This window comes from Lepisosteus oculatus, chromosome 1 (genome assembly GCF_040954835.1).
Source record: "Lepisosteus oculatus isolate fLepOcu1 chromosome 1, fLepOcu1.hap2, whole genome shotgun sequence".
NCBI lineage: Eukaryota > Metazoa > Chordata > Actinopteri > Semionotiformes > Lepisosteidae > Lepisosteus > Lepisosteus oculatus.
In genome coordinates this window covers 24,906,569-24,926,169 of record NC_090696.1, presented here as the reverse complement: position 1 = coordinate 24,926,169, position 19,601 = coordinate 24,906,569, and the positions used below count along the sequence as shown (strand labels likewise).

Genomic DNA, 19,601 nt, shown 5'->3' with positions numbered 1-19,601 from the left:
AAAGACTGCAGAGCTGTCAATTGATACTGGTATAGATTCCAGTATAGGCCTAGTTAGGAAACTTTATGTTACTAAAGTTATTAAACAAAAAGATCATGCCAGAGAAGGAAAAGCTGTCAAATGCTCTTCAGTCAAGTGATTTTGAAATAGAGATAGTGATTAAATAAAGATGGATAAGTATGAGGTGGATGCATACCGATTTCAAATATTAAATAACAGATATTTAAGTAGAAGCTGCTGTGTTAATAAATGTAGGAATTCATGCTGGTGTGTTATTCTCTTCATTTTTGATAGTTAAAGCAATACAAAAACCAGCAGATTGATTGCATATACAGTTAAAGGTCCAGGCTTTAGTTTAAAAGTAGTAATGGTAAAATTCTCCAATGCACTAGCTTCATCTACACTAATTTGGAACATTGAGTTCTGCTCAACTCACCACATGACAAGATGTATCTTGCTGTCCTACAGCTGGTACAAAGGAGAGGCAAAAATTATTTCCTGCTGTGAAAGTAATTTCATACAGAGATTAACGTACATTGATTTTTCCCCCCTGAAACCAAGAAAATCGGGCAGGTACGTTAATCACCTCAAAGGCGCTGATCTGATCTGTCCTGTCCTGTCCTGTCCTGTCCTGTCCTGCAGAAGAAACGTGGCCCCATGGTACAGCGTCTTTCCAATAGAGGGCGCAAGACGCTAATATTTTTTCTCGATTGCCCGCCCAGGCAGGCCAGACAATCAATTGGATACAGGAAATAACATTCGGGAAGGCAGAGTAAACGAGCGGGAAGTTTCACTTTGTAAGAGTGAATAAACAAAATGGTAAGTGATGGTACCTGGTTTATTGTGTTTTTTGACTAAACCCTATGCTTTTCATACCTCTGTTACTTTGAAGTACGGTGTAGATGAACCCAACACTGTAAATAGGTGCGTGAAACTGTAGTTTACAATGCTTTTCTCAAAATGTTTGACCGACAATCCATTCCGTTTGTTTCAGAAATTGATGTGGACCAAAAAAGGTTTTAAAAATTTACGTGAATGCCAGTTTTCACTTCTACATTCAGGTGGCAGAACTGTAACCTGATATAATTTATAAATACAATGGAATAAATTTAAATAAATGTACATTAACGTAGGTCAGACGTGCATCTGCACGTCAGAAGAACATTTCTTCATTTCTTTGCTGCAGTTGAAATTGTTTTTTGTACCCCCATGTATTTTTTATCTCTGAGTTGCTCATTTCAAAATGTTTGAAACAATCTTTTTTTAGCAAATTGTTTCGATTTTACACAGACCGATATTAAAAACGTTAGGCACGCATATAAAACTAAAACAAGAAAAGGACAAGCAGTCCACATTACAAACGCACATACAAATATTGTGCCTTCATAAATAAAAACAAACGTTAAACTTTAAAAATAATACACTTAAAAATTGTGACAGTGACAAAAGTATCATACTATGTTAATCATAGTTTATTTATGTTAGTCACATTATGAAAGTGAATTAAAATATATATATATATTTTCAAACAACTGAGAGCAGACAGCGCCTGTAGTGGTACCCTCCAAAATGTTTCTAAAAGAAAAGGTTATGTGTACAGTACATAACTGTACAGTAAATGTTTATTATTTTTAACTCAATTTATAAGAGCCTGCCTATAGGGGGATGACAGCGGAGTTTAAACAAATATTCAGTATCTCATCACGAAGTCACAGAGTCTGCTCACACTTACTGATAACCCTGAAGCTTTCTGTTTACAACTAACATCTTGTATGTTTTGTTGAAACCAGTCATCTGTATAGCTCAGTGCTATTCTTTCTAAAACCGGGTTTTTATCACTCTTATGAAAGGTTTTTCATTAAAGGACTGCTTTTCATTTTCATTTTCACTTTTTTACCATAAAAATGAATATCTCGTCTCGTTCTCTTCACCATTCTTAAGATTTCAGGCCTGTAACAGGTTATCGGTGTAAGACGACGAGCTGTTAGGCTATCGGGGGTACGTGTTTTGTGTTAACACTGGTTTAAAAACGAAAACCGTCACTGTCGATCGCTTACAAAACGTAACAATAAATGAATGGACAGACAGTCTCAATCGCAGTCTTAAACCAGGCAAAATTAGCCAGGTGGCGCTGTCTTTTCTCGCTGGCTTAGGAGATCCCTGGGTAACACTAACACTTACAATCATATTACTCATAATGAACCGAAACTTAAATTTCTCTCTTATTGCCCTCAAACAGCATCTATGGGTTTCTAATTAGTGTCCTGTGATGGATTTGCTTCCCTCCTAAAATTGCAAATGCCACTGCATGGCACCTCCTCTGAAACTTGTAACTTAAAACCTCTCGCTGTATTTTAAGAAATAAACAGTAAATCTATCAAAGGTAAATGGAATCACCTTTGACAAGGGCAAACAGGAATGCAGTCAGCTGTTCAGTAGCAATCTGTGTGGTTTGCACTGTGTGGCAATCACTGGCTGTTATTAGCTCTGGGAATACCTATTGTGCTGAAGCCACCTGCCAGCTGTAAAAAAAACAGAAGCAGCCAAAAGCACAGATTAGGTAGAGCAGGGGGTTTCAGACAGGGTCCCTCAGAGACTGTACAGGGATTCCCCAGAAATACAAGGTGGAATTTTCACTTCAGTTCTACTGTGTAAGATCAACACCCTTCCGCCCTGACACTTTGTATTGTCAATTTTGTTGGCCTTCGGTTAGTCCCCTAATTATTACCGGGAGTGGTTTCTTGAAATGGGTGTAAAATGATCTAGAGCAGGACTGCAGGACCAGCGTCTGGACACCGAAGACTTACACCTCAGTCTCTCTTTTTGACATACGCCAGTTTCACAAGCACATTTGGAAAAAGCTGAATAAATTATTGAGAACCTGCTGTGCTGTGTGTGTTTGCTCATCATTTTTTCTTTTCTTGTAGTCTAAGAAGAAAGGACTGAGCCTGGAGGAGAAGCGGAGTCGTATGATGGAGATATTTTTTGAGACAGTAAGTTGGCTTTGTCTCCATCACTGAAATGCCTTTGGTTTGAGCCTTTTTGCTATTAACCTCTTCTTTCTCTTCCTCTTGTGTCATGTACATCCTAACATGCATGACAAAGGCCTGAAGAGGCCTGAGCTGCATTTCCATTCATTTGATCAGGAAGCTATCAACTACTGAACTTGCTGAATGGGCACCTCTTGTTTGTAACCTCTCTCCTGTTCTCTTGTTCTCTCGTGTATGTCATGACAGTAATACTTGTGTGTGATCAAGCAGATCTCATGGTGTGGTTTTCATTCATCTAAAATTATACTGGGTGTTGGACGGACGCACGTTGCATCTGGATGCATGTCAACATCTGGAAAATGTTGAAAGAAAGGATTAAGCTAAAGGGATGTTTGTTTTTCCAATCAATTGTATGAAATTTCTTTACACTGTAGGCTTCGTGACCGATTTGTTTGTCTTGTAATCCAGGCATAGTGTTTGTAAGGAGGACAGAAACAAAGGGTTGCAATGCAGTGACATTAATTGTAGGTATGCAAAGCAGATATGCCTCTTAATGACATGGTTTTGTTCTGTAGTGTAGGAACTGAACCTCACCATTAAAGCATTCAGACTGCTGACGTTTACTTGGAAGTAGTTTCCCACTGATTGTGTCATTTTTTCCATGATTGTCACCGTTGGTAAATTATCTGTGTAAAACTGTAATCAGTTTGTGAATTTTGTATAAAACCCAAGGAGTGTGCACCTGCATAAACTGCAGTTTATCATGTCTGCCTGTCTTTGATGCATTTCATTATTACATGTGAGCTGGGATTCTGTTGTGTATTGTTTGCCTTTAATTCCATTTTATTTTCTAGTGCCAAAACCATTTACAATAATCTTGTGATAGATCTTGTAATTTATGTTTTGATCTTCATGTGTTTTCCGATATTTTGACGTATGACTCCTAGAATATATAGTAGGCCACAATATATTATACAGTCAGTATATAGTTTTATTAAGGATCGTCTTAAGGGGTTTTTTTTAAGGCCAAAATGTACTCTGTTATGCAAAGTCCTGTTGTCCTGCATACTGCATAAGAGGTCAGCTAAAGATGTTTGGCTCCTATGTACTGTTTTAAACTGTTTAGTGATTTAGCCCATCTCGTACATTTTGCAGTTTGTATTTTTTAATGTAGAAAACTTGCCAACAGCATACTGGGAAAGTCTATGCCATATTTATTATAACTAGTCACAGTTAAAATGTTGTAAATTACTTTTCCTTGCTGATCCTGTACCAAGTTGCTGTGACTTATTGTTTTAAGTGCTTTTATCCAAATTGATTAATTTTAAACTAATTTTAGTTTTGTACTGTCCAGGCTGTAGTCCATCTTTGCCTCTTCTACTCCCACCCACTTCTCCTGGCTGCTCCAAGCCTTACTAGGAACTGGAAGACGTCTGATGGTGGATGGATTATTTTATTTTTGCCTGAAGAAGTAAACCTGTAACTCTGTTAACACAGCATGGATTAAACCAGCTGAAGACGAGTGACCGTCAGCTACGTACATGAAGGGCTTGTCTCTCTGAAGAGCACTGCTGGGCGAGTGGGAGGTGGAGTATGCACAGAGAGAGAGCCCCAGGGAGCCATACTAGGCGGCTGACCTGCATCTCTGCGCTGACTCATCTGTGAATCCATCCACACGGAGGAAGGAGTGGACTCTGGCATTTTCCTTTTCCGTACACATTGTTTTGAAATGTGCATTTGTTCTTTCCTGCTTGACCTCTTGTAGCTGAGGTGGCTGATCACTGGGATACACGTTAGGCAGCCGAAAGTCAGTCTACATAAGGGGGCTGCACACAAGCTCTCATGAAACAAGATTTCTTCACTGAAATTCCACCCTGGGAGACTTGAGTGTGTGCTTGCGGGCCAGAGCTCAGGTTTCTGCAGTGCAAAAAGGTTTTCTGGTGCTGCTCTGTGGTTCTGGAAGTGTACAGTGACTGCATGGTTTGTTGGCAGGGTGTGCGGAGATGGAGCTGTGGAGTTGGACTGGCTTGTTATTTGGAATGGTTTTCCTATAACCCAAATCAGGTCTCTTTAGGCTCATCGGGTTAACTGTTTTTAAGTATTTATTTTGGTGAGCCTTTGTACTTTTTTCCACTGCACATTGCTCCTGTTTTATATAGTTTTTATGTGTGATAGGTGTCGGTGTTTTAGTAAATATGTGTTCTGAATCCAGGTCTTTCCTCCATTTGTTTTCAACAGTATGAATTAGAATCTTGTGCTTCACAGAGCCCAACAGAGCTTTGTTCTTGTAGATTATCTTCATTCTGATTATACATTTTGAATGTGTGTCACATATTGTATGCAAATTCTGTCAAAAAGTATCATGGAACATTTTGTGGTGTAAAGCAGAAAGCATGTGATTGCGTGCTGCTTCAGGTTCTCCCTGTTTTGCAAGGCGTGCCCAAGAACACCTTTGAAACAAGGATTTTCACAGCCATGAATTGTAAAACCCCTCAACATTCAGAATTGTGCTTAAAACGTGATCTGAAGTACACATGGGGAATGGGATATTAGAGCAAGGAACCTAAGAATGTTATCTTGTATTCTTTGAGGAGAAAATAGTCACAAGACCTTTGCAGAAAGCACCTTAAAACAAAAATGTCACTTGTGTATGTAAAACCACAGGGTGGTATGAAGCCCCATGACTTGTAGTCTTGAGCTTATTTCTTCATGACTAGTAACATTTACTATGCTTTTATACTAGGATCATTATAATAATACCCAAATATGTGTTGGTGCTTTATTAAAAGAAAAATGCTTTTTTCCTTTTCCAGAAAGATGTGTTTCAGCTGAAGGATATAGAAAAGATCGCCCCAAAGTCTAAAGGAATCAGTAGGTATTCAGTCTGATCTTGGATTGAATTAAATAGGAATTTTCAAAATAATCTTATTAAATGTAAGGATTCTGATATTGTTCCAAGAATTTTTAATTAGTATTAAAAACTATTGATTGAAATAATTTTTATTTCTTTTAATGTATTACTTTGAAATGTTTGTGATTCATTCTTGTCTGTTTATATGATAAACAATGATAAAAAAGTGATTGTATCCTTTTCTTTTGCATTACATATTTTTTTAAAACGACAAAATCTAAATACTGTTCAAATCGGGTCATTTTTTTAAATCAAAACCAAATGGGAAAAACTCAATTTTGACATTAACGTGGCTGGCAGAAAATGTGTTGAGAAACTGATTGCAGTGCAGTCACTTCAATGATAATTCCTTGCTTCTGTGTACCTTTGTTCATCCCAAAGCACTTTACATATAGGAGGGGACTTGGGAGATGCACTACATGCCATAAGCCAATTACACAGTGGGTAAAACAGAAAAATTAGAAATTGTTTTAGCAATTGAATTCATAGGGTAAATAAGGGTATGCCAACTTTGGCAAATACATCTTTTTACCCTGGATGCTTGGGTAACGCTCTTACCCTCACAAATGCTTGACTCCCTTTAATGACCAAGATGTCAGGTTAAACGTCTCGTCCCAAGTACCTTTTCATGGGATACCATTCATTCTGCCGTATGGTATCTCCTGCTGCAATAATGGGACGTTGGTTTGGAAATTCTCAGCCAGAGGGAAAAGATGCCACCTACTGCTCTCACACAACATGACAGCATTTACCCAGTTTTCCTTAGAGTCTCCCATTCCAGTACATAAAAACATGAGAGGCTACAAACAATCATATTTATACGTTTTGTATAACTATAGATGTGAGAGAAGACTCATTAATCAGTAATTACTTAGTTTGATTTTATCACTTGTTCTGTGGATGGGTGTTAGCAATTTTCCAATCAATAGGAGCTACTCCTGTCTTTAGAGACTGCTCAAAGAGATATTATGTAGACATTCTGCTTTTTCAGTGTTACAATCAAACATAGTTCCTAAACTAAGGACTGTGTACTAGCTATATCTAAAAAAACAAGGTTATTAGAAATTTATTAACTGGATTAAAGTTTTCTTTTTTTTACTTTTTGATCGAAGAATGACATGCAGTATGTGGCAAATGTTTCGGTTGTTTTAGCTAATAAGCTAGTCTAAATTATGGTGTTTTATATTATGCTGCTTGGTAGATGCCTATCATTCTGAATAAAAAGCATACTACAGTCATTCCTTTCAAAATAATGGAACAAATCCTGTTTTACAAATATACTCTCATTTGTTTAAATCAGTTTGGCACAATCATAAGAAAGATTAGGTTTGAGAGGAGGCCATTCAACCCACTTTGCTCATTTGATTGCGAGTCGCTTATTGATCCGAGTGTCTAATTCAGCTGTTTATTAACAAGAGCTGGGATGTTGTCTTCTGGGCCATGGTTTTGTTTCACGACCTTTAAATTGTGCTTCATGTCCTAAGTTGTGTTTTTTAAATGGACTGATTACAGCATGTGCGGTAGGCAGTCTTCCGCAGCATTGCCACAGTCTGGGGGAAAGCTGGATCGGCAGCGATGCCTACTGCAGAGCACAGCTGTCACTGGAGAGGAGGCGCGGGAAGTAACCTTGAACTCCCTGTCTTTGCCCCCTGCAGCACCCATGTCCGTGAAGGAAGTGCTGCAGAGCCTGGTAGATGACAGCATGGTGGATTCTGAAAAGATTGGCACCTCCAACTATTACTGGGCTTTCCCAAGTAAGGCTGTTCACTGCAGGAAGCGGAAACTGGAGGAGCTGGAGAAGCAGGTAATTCATTCGGTGTGATGCTCTTTCACGCGTCCGAAAGACCTTCAGTGCAGCATTTAGGAGTGTCATGAGCACACTTGAAAGATGATGCGGGCCTTTGTGGTTGCAAAGTGGAGAAGGTGGCTGGATGTCGATATTATATCATGTGATATTCAACGTGTGAAATTTACAAATCTGTTTTGCTTTTACCTTTGAACAATAAATCCATGTTCAATTTGGAAGGAACACAGTGGACTACAGTGCTTCCATTGGGCATTAAATATAAATATATCTCAGGCAGTACAATCTAAAATTAACCACACTAGTCCAGATTACAATCAAATATGATTATCCTGTTTGTTTTGATCATTTTACACAGGCCTAATAACGTCATTCAGTTTTGCAAAGGGTGAGTTGAGGGGTTGGAGTAAGATTGGAGTTATTTGTGAATTTCAGTTTGTCCTCAGTTTGAAATGCCTCAGTCTAGCTTCATATCACTATAGCCCATATGTGTACAACAGAGGTTGAGAGTTTGAGTTTGCTGAGAATATGCCTGTTTTAGTTTCTGCACCACTGGGGTACTGCTTGAGTTGAGAATTGGAGCAGTCGAATCTCTTCTGATAGAATTTCAGGCAACAGAAAGCCAGTGTTTTCTCATAAAGCACAGATGTTGGGTAAGGTATTTATTTTTTGTGTTTGACAAAACGTATGTCATGGTATGTTATATACGTGTATATATATATATGTGCTATATATATATGTGCTATGACTGGTGAAGAAACTGGTGCACTGTGTAATACAAGAATGAAAAGTCTGAAAAGATGCGCAGAACTGTATATAGACTAAAGGTGTATTTCAATGTCGTGTTACTTGTTACCGTTGAAGACCAATGTGGAAAAAATGTGGGATTGAACATTATTAAATATCACAATACCTTATACTGGACATTATTTTCTGTAAATATCTGAAACTACAAACACATGAATTTGCTTAGTGGTACAGTATTCGGCTTAATTTGTCATTTTACATAACATACCTGTAGATATTATAACAGTGCAACACCATCGTAAATAGTGATCTAACTGTAAAGGACCCTGGAAACTTCACCGTCTCCTAAAAGAAACGATAGACTATTTATTTTTCCTGAGAAAGCAAGTGCTTCTGAAAATTTTAGGTAAGGTAAATTTTGACTTACAGTATCAGCTTTATGTAGTGTCTCCACAACAATGCCCTTCATTCTTTTACTTTTTAATGGGGAAAACCAAGAGTTGATTTTTTAGGAGAAAAGGACAAATCAATGCTTTTTGGGTGGTTTCCTCTTTAAACAAAAGCTTTAATGTCTTTTTACAAATGTACAGCATTTCCTGTAAGGTTTCTTTGGAATATTTTAAACTGAGATCAATATAAATGCATTCACAAAGTTTAAATTAGATAAACATCATTAATCATGCATGCTGCAACCTTTTTTACTTTTGTGTCCACCTGTGTTTTTTTTTCTTCTTCTTTAGGATCTTTTTCCCCTTAAAGGATTGATACACTGCAATACAGTCCCTCGATATTCAGTTAGTTCAGGCAAAAACATGACGGGACTTTTCACTAAATTGTGGAGTGACACGGCACTAAATCCGGTTCACACAAACCAGACATAAACATGCATATAAAAGGAAATAAAGAACACTAACCACTAGGTTCTCTGGTTTCAAGTTTACTGCCTTCAGTTTGTTTTGCTCATTTCTGATAATTGTGAAGAGGAATGGCCTCACATTCTCTATAAGTCATGTTAACCTCTTAAATACCTCTTAAAAATCCATTTTTATGAAAATAAATCCTAAACTGTCTGCGAACTTAGGTAATTTTACTTTAAGTTAATAAGAAACATTAACGGCCACAGTGAATGACTTTCCCTAAAGGTGACACTGCTGGCAGTTTTAGATTTTAGATGTTATCAGAAATAGCTTAGAATGGAAGTTTTATCATTCTGGGATCTATATGAAATCATTTTTGTAATGTCTATTTTGTTTTCTAAATGTGTTACAGTAGGATTATTAGCTGGGGTATGTTTATGGTCTTTGGATGTTAAGTGTTGTACTGCCATTTGCTGAGCAGTAGAAGTGAGTTTGGGGGGGAAAAGCAGTGCTTTGCATAGAAGCAATCAGGTAACAATGTATTAAAATAATGTGAACTACAGCAACGCCTTTGCCTTTGGTGTTCCTGTTGGAAGCTCGCCTTAGTGTGGCCTGTGTATTTGGGAGTTACCTCATACCTGTCAGCTGTGCAAACTTGCAGCTTGGGCCTTGATTTGGCATGGAGTTACACAAGACTCGCAATATCTGAAAGCAGTAACAAGCAAGAAAGGGTTTTTAGTCTGTTCCCATCAGAAAAAAAAACACTAAAATATACAGGTATGTCCTTTACCTTCTGAAACAATGTTATATTTCATGCAGAAATGTGCATGTTATGATAAATGTAGCGCACCAATCCCCCTGCCAACATGTGCCAGGACTACTGTTGTTCCAAAGAACTCCTGTTGCAGGTATAGCTGGAGTGTTTCTGTCTGTTGAAACAGGAATGAGTCACACATAGAAAACAAAAATGGACATTTAGGGAAATTTACCCTTTTTCTTTCAATTTTAATAATACAATATTCTTAATTACAAGCCTGTGGGTGACAGCATTGTGGGCAATGTTCAGTTCAGGAGGTTGCAAATAAAAAATGTGGAAATGCAGTTTAATCTTACGGGATATTCATCATATCATTGCCTGCAACATGGACAACATCATTCATATCTTTTCCTGCATCAACCACAGCAAATTGTCATATTCCTTTCCCTTGTCTACTGCTAATCAGGGGCAGTAGCATCTAGTGAGGTCAGTAATTAAAGTATTTCACTTTTTAAACGTGTGTCATCCAACACATTCTGCTGCAGTACTGAACATTTTAAAATTAGGTTTAAGGATTCGGCCTTTTCCTCTAATCTACTTTAAAATGAATTAAAACATGAATGTAAAACATGCTGTTATATAACAACTATGGCTGGTTTACCCCTATGGAAGTAGCCTCAGTGCTGTGTTGTCTGTGTAAAGAACACAAGTCCATCAAAGCGGTGACTGTAAATAGGAGTGTTGAATATGCACGTGGCTTTGTCTGTGAGGTGCATCACTCTCACTAGTAGAACGTGTGTGTCTGTGTCAAGTGAATTTGGTAGACCAAGTCGGTGTGACTGGGGATAGTCTTTTCTCAGCTCTTGTAGTGTTTCACCACAGGAGCCATTTTATTTTCTCTTAATCTATTTAATAAATCTAGGAGTCCAACTTGGTTCCATGTTAATTGTTTTTGTGATAGAGTGTTATCATGTGTGAAAGTCCTTAACAGATATCCTCTTGAGTAGGGATTTTCATACATTTCATACATACCCAGGCATTGGATAGCTTTTAGTATAGGGTGAATGTAGCACTTCCCAGAATAAGAAGAATTCCAGGAGGAGAAGCATGCAAAATTCCATCATGGAAAAGTTGTAGGATGGAGCAGCCCAGCATGAAGCAAATGAGGAAATGCAAGCCAAGGCCAGGAGGGTTAAATGGCAAACCAGATATTACCAACATGTAGCGGGGTAGTTTATCTCTAAAGGAAGACTGTACCCTCTACAGTCTTCTGAAGGAAAAGATCGGTTGCCTTCAAGGCAGAGCTAGAAGACTTCAGGCTGTGGTTAGAACCAGGAGAAGCAGATTGCTCTTTGCCACCAAGGCTGAAATACTTGGGCCACTCAGCTCAGAGGCAGCTACAGAGCTGCTGCTGTTTCCAGCAACAGGGTGCAAACCTCTGCCAAACTCCCAGGAAGAGGAAAGGGAAGGACAGTGACTGGCTTCCACCCTGGCCTGTGCCCTTGAAATGGGAGACCGAAGAGTTTATCGCCACGCCTCCAGAGCCTCCGAAGGGGGAGATGAGGGGATGTTGTAATGGTTATGTCATGCATGGTCATGTCTGGAACATGCCCACTCATCTTTATTGATGATGTAACTAATGATGGTCACAGCAGAAAGAATTTTGTAGTTTACAAAATTGCAGCATGACAGTGACCCAATACACCCAGCCAGTGCAACCAAGGAGTGGAAAGGGAAATTGAATTGCTAAGGAAAAAATTGAAGTTATACCCTAAAAAAGACAAACATGGAAAAACTCAAATTACACAAAAAAATGTTCTTTTAGAATGAGGACTTCGTGTAATTGTTGCCTCAAAGGGTTATGCAACCCAATACTGCCCTTTACACTCTGAAACTTCCTTAAAGTGAATGTGTCCCAATACCTACTGTGACTTGAAATCACTGGGTTGAGCACAGTTTGCGGTAAAATAAATTGTATATTGTAATTAACTTCATACTCACAAATGTCTTTACTGTAAAACAAAACTGTGGCCCTCGAATCATGTTGGGAAAGCATTGTATACCATCCATTGTTTGTAAATGAAGTCCACATGGATGTGTACAGCCTGCAGCAGTCTCACTGGAAGTCAATGGTTTGTAGTGGTCAGTGTTTGGCAGGGGAGGTTTAGCAGACCAAGTATGTATGACTGGTGGTAGTCTCCATACATTATAAGTCCATCCTTTTTAATGTGGAACCATTTAATAAAGGCAGTCCAACCAAAAAACAAAGTTTTCTGTTCTGTAGATTTGAAGCAAAGTTCCAAAATTAAGAAGTTGACTTCCTTCTTGAGCTTTTCAGTTTTTCTCTCATCTTTGCGTTTTTCTTTCATTTATTTGTTGTTGTTTAGAGCTGTTAATCAATATATTCATATTTTAAAAACTCAGAACATACTTAGGAAATCATTTTTTATCAATTTTCTATCTGGATCTGTAGTATCCTGACTGAGGTTATGTCTCATTTACAATAGTGCACTCTACTTTTGATTTTTCCAATGTGCTCTTGCCTTGCACTCAAGAGAAATAATTCAAAATATTCTCAAATGGCTTTTACGTCACAGGAGTCTGAGGGGAACCAGAAGAGGGCTGCTCTACAGCAAGCTGTTGAGAAGGCAAAAGTAGGCCGGCAAGACACGGTAAGGTGTTTGTTTAGAAGTATTTCTCCCAGGCTTTAGTGTTGCCGATGGTTCTAACTTGACTTTACTTCAACACTCCTGTCCTCAGCATGGGAGGATTGAGGGTTGAGGGCACACTTTCTTCCTAAATGTTCACTCTTGGAACCACCTGACTTTGTTCATCCTACATGTCTCACAATGTCCACAGCAGAGGGAGCATCAGCTTGGATGTAAGTGAGGGGTTATGCAGCTTTTTCTGCCACCACTGTAAGCTTGTGGGTACATGAATCTGTAAATTCTTTTAAAAAGTGAATATATTTGTAGATACTGTACTAATCTTGTATTGCTTTGACAGAAGGTAATTTAAGCTTTTTTGCTATTTAACATTAAATATGAATGCAGATAAGTAATCATACAGTACATAGATATTTACTTAAATATTGTTAGTGTTGTGTAGTTACAGTTGTTACATGCAAATGTTACGGTTGTGTGTCCAGCCGAAAACACCCTGGATGCTAAATCCTGTTGTAGCTCTGCCACAACTGGGTAGTGACTGCCTAGGCTGAGCCATGGCTGAACTAGAGGGCACTTCCAATGCCTTACACAAGCACCCTTACTAGCTGAGACATTCTGGAGTTTTACCTTTTAATATATTCATGACAGTACTTGTACTGTACATTGTTGCTTTAAGACATTTTTTAATGCTTAGTTAAATTTATTTTCATTTGGTTCTGTCTGCCTTTCCTGCTTAATTGTTGATTCAATATTTTTATCATTTTCTTAAATATTTCTTTTGACCTATTCTATGCTTAGCAGTATGACATTGTAGTTAATGAGTCACTAAACATTTCCCTTCTTAAAAAATATGTATATAAGTATGGAGCATATTCAGCTCCATACTTGTTGAGAGCAAACAACAAGAAAAAGCTGTTAAGATATAAAATTAGTACCAATAAACATATAGGCCCTATGGTTTTAATTAAAATACATTCAATCCAAGTTTGCCCCAAAAATGGCATATACAGTCTATTGTTAAACATAATTGCCTTTGGATCTTCTGTTGAGTAGGATTCCAAGGTAGCTAATCTCAAATACTTTTTTAAACTATGAAAGCTTTATGTAGCCACCTCTCATAGGAGGAAATTAATAACGAATTCTCAGATTTGATGGATTAATTTATTAAAAAAAAACACTTTAAATATTACTAAATGTGATGCACTCAAAGAAATCATGACACTACGTTGTCACACAGTGACAACACTATTATTAATCAAAGAAGGATTTTGTGGAATTTTACAGTCCTGTTCAGTACATTAAGATAATTCCAAAAGCTATTAAGAGCTATAAATATTTGAATACTTAATAATTTTGATGAAAACTGAAAACTAGAATCATTTAGCGAAAGTTTAATGATGATTACATTCATTTGTGTCTGCATGTTTTTATTAAAATTGCATCTGAAAAAATAGGAAAGCATCTGGGTATGAGGACTTATCAGTTGTCTCTATGGAATGAAAAAGCAGATATACTGACAAATATATTGGTCAGACTGTGTAAAACACATAGCAGGTGATGGAAACAAAGCTGCAGTAATATAGTGCATTGCACAAGAATGAAAGACCAATTAGATTTCTACCTAATTTCTCTCTTGTGAAGACCTTCAGTGAACTGCTTGATATTTGCTGTCCAATCATTTTATATTTCTGAAATTAAAAACAACACACCATCTTGGCTCTTTGAAACACCCTTTAAATGTCTGTTTAGAGAACTATTCGATAGACATTTGGAATTGATTCCTGCTCCGTTTGCAGTCATTGGTATATATTCTAGGTTTTCTGATGAATCTGTACCAAATAAAACAAATTCCATTACGTGTAAAAAGCTTTGAGTGGAGTGTCCAGAAAAGCTCTATATAAGTGTAAGGAATTAATCAATTATTATTAAGATAAGATATGAGACATAAGAATGTCTGATTCTTTAACTTTTCCTGCCCAAACAGGGTCAGTGCTTGTTGCAGAGCTCTTACATCCAGGCTTTACAGATTATCTGGGGAGGGGGCTCCGCTCCTGCTCCTCAAGGCTAGGGGACAATGCATCCAACCTGCTTGTCTGGACTGGGAGACAAGCCAAATGTGGGGAAAGTTTTGAAGCAGGAATCAAACCCTGGATCCTGAAGTTGCAAGGCAGAACAGTATCTGCGCTCACAGGACTTCATACAGTACTTTATATCAAATTGTAATATAAAATACAATTTGGAAACTTTATTGTTATGATGATTGTTATTTTGATGTTAATATGCAGTACAGGAATTAAAATAATGCCTGCTTTTAGACTGCAATGTAAAATTGGATTCTGCTGAAGCAAAAGAAAATTAAGGTTTATAAGTGAGTCCAACTACTTGAATTGGATTCAAAGACTGGATTCAGACTTCTAACTTCTGCATTGTTATAGTGTATACTGTTGATGCAGAAGCTCTCAAATTACATTAATCACCATTTCAATAAAACAGCATCAATGAGTTCTATGACAAAGTGAGAAAGTAATAGTTGGAAAATATTTCAAAAGGAAATCCATACAGTGAGCCAAACACTCTTTACAGCCTCATTGCTAGTTTTGGAAGTTTAAAAAAAAATTGGTCTTAACCACCAAAAATCCATTAGTGGCTTAATTATATTTGCACTAAAGCCATCTACAAACCAAGATGATCTCACACTAGGCTAAAAATGCATATGTGTGGGACAGCTGACTCAAGGCAAATTTCTAAAATAGAAGAACAGAAAAGGGGTGTAAGATTATCTGATTTTAAAGTGGAGTTTGCTCTCCAGGGACAAAGGCATTGTCAGACACGTGCGCCTATAGTAACTTATGTAAAATCTGGACCTCAGCATAAAACTGGTTTAAAAAAGCACAAGGATGAGGTCTTGTAATAAGGTAAAGAGGCACAAAAATAAACTAATAACGTCAGGTACAAATAAAAGTATGTAACATTATGAAGGGAAAACAGTTGAAAATAGCACGAACCAGTCACCCATTGCAATAACCATTCACTGGAGCAAGGGAATGCTGGTGTGTATCCCAGGAGACCAAGAACAACATAGAAGATGAAAGTACCAAGTGTAAGAAGAAAAATGGTCAAGCTGTTTGTAAATATATAAAAACCTCTTTAAAATGTTGTAGTTTTTAACAAACAAGAAGAATTATTTACTGTGATTCCTATTTTTTTTTCATAGGAAGAGCGAGCTGCACTGTTGCAGAAACTGCAGGCATTGAGAGAGCAGAGGGATCAACTGAAAACCGAAGTAGAAAAATACAGGGAATGTGACCCTGAGGTGGTAGATGAAATCCGTGAGTAAAACATGATTGTATTGAACCTAACATAGACAACGACCAACAGAACTTCCCAGTGAGTTCTGTAGGCTCTCAACATATGCTCTGAAGTACTGTACATCTAGATGTAACCTCCTTGCTTTTAAAAGTCCTTTTAACCACTCGTGCTCAACAATTCTGTTCTAGTGAATAACCGTCACATTGGTTACTTCAGCTGTATGAACATGATAAAATGACCAGTCCTCTCTTAATCTGCATGATCCCCTATCGTGCAGATTTTGATTGTCTGCAGAGTCTGTGATATAGACTTGGCCAAAAAGTATTACTCTCATTCTATATATATACTGTATATAAATATGACAAGAAAAACCCCTTGTGTAACCAGTGAAAGAATTATCAAAAGCAGCATATCTGAAACTGTCTTGTTAGATCAATGGATTCCAGGAAGGAAAGGGCTTATCAGGTCAATCTCTTGTAGAGCTCACGAGGCTGAAGAGCTAATGGATTTTATAAAGCTAAATATGATGCCTCCTAGTTTATGGACACAAAATAATAATCAGTTTAGAGCAATGTACATTGTCAACTATATAAACCCTAACCCTCTTTCAGCAGAGGCTTTTAGATGGCCCTGTGAATTTCTAGTTAATTGATATTTAAAATGTATACCAACGCTAACTTTACTCAGAAGCAGTAAAGCATTTGGAGATGAGTTATTCTAATACACATTAGCTATTGCAGAAGCAAAAATCAGTTGACAAATGGGATCATAAGCTTTTAAAAGACATGGAAGAAAGGAGGTAAATAACTGACTCGCAGTTTATCCTCTTTTACTGTGTCTTCATGGAATTTTAATCACGTAATTGTATTGCGCTGTGGTTATGTTTCATTTTCCTGTAGTAGTTTGCCTTTGATACAAAAATTTGATTTGGATCTTTTTCTACAGACTGTTGAATCTTTGTATTTGCTGACTAAACATCATGCATTTTGTTTTTTGTTAGTCTTCCATACATATATGTTACGAATTTGAATAACTGGCATTATCTGTGACATTGTTATGCTGAAACGTACAGAGCTGTCATGTTTGTCAGTTTTCCTGCCCAGAAGCCTACAGCATCATAGACTAACAGTATAGTTTTCTGAGTAGAAAAGTACTGTAGATTTTACTCTAATGTTGGAAAGCAGCTAGATTGCTGTGCTCAGTTTTCCTGAGGATGTCACTTGAAGAGCCCTACCCAGCCGTTAAACATCTTAATACTTATTAATCATTACAAATTCAGCTCCAGAACATGATGATCAATAATAATAGAATTTTATTTAGAAGTGCTTTTCAAGAAAAGTGCTGCGTACATATAATACACAACGGAAGGAAAAAGGGAAAAAAAGTACAGCAAACTGAGTAACTAAAACCAAGAGTAAAATTAGACTATAAATTAAAAGTCTTAGTGAAAAGATAGATCTTAAGTGAGTTTTGTTAGTGTCAGCAGTTGCAGAGTCTCGAATGGCTTTGTTAATTATTTCCATAGACGTAATGCTGCACTTGAGAGGGCTCAGTCAATCATTGAATAGAGACAGGTCTTCGGCAGATAATGAATTGGCAGATCTCGGATTAGGAGCTGGGCTATACTCATGCAATAAACCCTGAAAATAATAGATGTAGACCATTCAGATTCTAATGTGTCAGGGCCTACACTACATTTAACCGCCATTGTTCTTTGTGGAGGATGCGAGTTGTGTGCTGATGCAGAGTAGTTTTAGTTACACACAAGCTATAACATTCTTGTATGCAGTACCTTAGAAGATGCCCTAAAAAGTGACAGAAACCGAATTCTGATGAGTGAAAGGTGTATCAGTATACTGGCATCAAATAAACAGAGCAAAGGTCTTAGCACTGTTACACATGGAAGAAAGATAACTTTGTGATGTTTCCAGCATGCTTCAAATCTTGGCACAGGGTCAGAAGTATCGCCAACAAAATGTCAAAGGTTCTTAATACTGTTAAGGAAAAGGGGTGGTTGGTGTTAAAATAGTTTCATGACGTACTGTAGTGCTGAGAGTGCTTTCTGCACCATGCGGTAGTGCATAGCAGAGATTTCCTGTCTGTCCCTAAAGACATACTAGATATGTAATTGTTCTACATTTATTTTATTGAAAGCCCAAAAGCCAAAGCCAGTATTTTTGCCTCACTTTAAATAAAACTATTTGACAGAAATTGTTTTGGTATTTGTAAAGTCAGCCAGTATAACTTGATTATAAACAGAATTTCCATTTAGGGGGGAAAAATCAACACTACCTTACTACAAGGTCAAAAGAATCTTAGATGAAAACATAGGAGTGCAAGAAGATGTCAAGTCCCAAAACAAATAAAGTAATGCAATACTTTTTCCAATGTTTTAACATAGTGTACTGTTTGGTTAATAAATTGTAACTGTAATGATATCTACAGTCAATAATGTTTAATGGCTTGGGATTTACAATTATCTAAATGGTAATTCTAGTGAGAACATGACATTAACCTTGGTAGTAACAGCCAATTTAAAAACTTGAGAGTTAAAACCATAACATTCAGTTTTGCACAAGGATAGGCAGCAATACAGAAGCCTTAGGGCACAAAACATAAATTATATAAGAACAAAAGCTGTTTACAGAAACATCACTGAATTTAGATTGATTTTTTTCCTTTTATTTGCTAAATGGTTTATGTTTTCTAAAAACCTCTTGATTTGAATTTGCATCACACTATGCATAATCTGAAGTTTAGCCCTAATTAAAGACACCATTCTGACAGATCTGGAAACAGGAACATTTATTTGCTGCTGCTGAGCATGGAAAACTAACTGTCGTTGTTTTGTACAGATGCCAACAGTGGCCTAACTGCGTAAATACTCCAAATGCGTTTTTATTGTTGTTTTATATTGCAATTGAAAAATAATACTAAACGGGAGTAGTTTACACTACACTAAACTGTGGGGTCCTTAAAGATTCCATGGCACTTAAATGACTAGAGATGTTAACCCCAGTGTCCTGGACAAATTCCACTCTGGGCTTTTACAGACTGGCCAACTAACCCCCTTTATTCCCCTGGTGAGTCAATTTTCAATTCTCTCTGTCTTGGAGGGCTGGTGTGTCTGTGGGTTTTCATTTTAGTTCATCTCAGTTCATCTGTTAATGAGTTAAACCCACAGGTTATGTGTTAACCTGAACAATTTTATGCGAGCTCTTCAGGTTTTGCTACATTAAGGAGACCTTGAAAACCTGCAGACATACAGTACCAGCCCTCCAGGAATAGGACTGCCCACCCCTGGTCTGTCTGATCCGCTGGTACACGATAGCTGCTGCATGTCACACAGGTGTGTCCTGTACTTCAGTGGAGGATGAAGTAAGTCCCTCCTATATGTGAAGTGTGCTGGTATTTTTTGGGAAAAAAGAGCTACTGTATAAATACAAGGAATTTGCATCATTATCAAAAAAATTTTGCATGTACTCTTTTAAGTTTTGCTTGCCTTCATGATGGTATTTAGGTTTTCCAATGCTTTCTTTACTGGGATCAAAGACAGTTTT

At 37.4% G+C, this 19,601-nt stretch overlaps 1 protein-coding gene across 1 annotated transcript in view; it reads left to right on the top strand.

Annotated features, from left to right (window-relative positions):
• Positions 1–659: 659 nt before the first annotated feature.
• mnd1 (meiotic nuclear divisions 1 homolog (S. cerevisiae)) overlaps positions 660–19,601 on the top strand; it is a 30,948-nt gene continuing 12,006 nt past the window's right edge. Inside the window, exons 1-6 of the mRNA XM_015344524.2 lie at positions 660–819; positions 2,928–2,993; positions 5,804–5,861; positions 7,557–7,705; positions 12,664–12,738; positions 15,947–16,061. Coding sequence (XP_015200010.1) covers positions 817–819; positions 2,928–2,993; positions 5,804–5,861; positions 7,557–7,705; positions 12,664–12,738; positions 15,947–16,061 — 466 coding nt within the window. The 5' untranslated portion in view covers positions 660–816. The remainder of the gene's footprint in view (positions 820–2,927; positions 2,994–5,803; positions 5,862–7,556; positions 7,706–12,663; positions 12,739–15,946; positions 16,062–19,601) is intronic.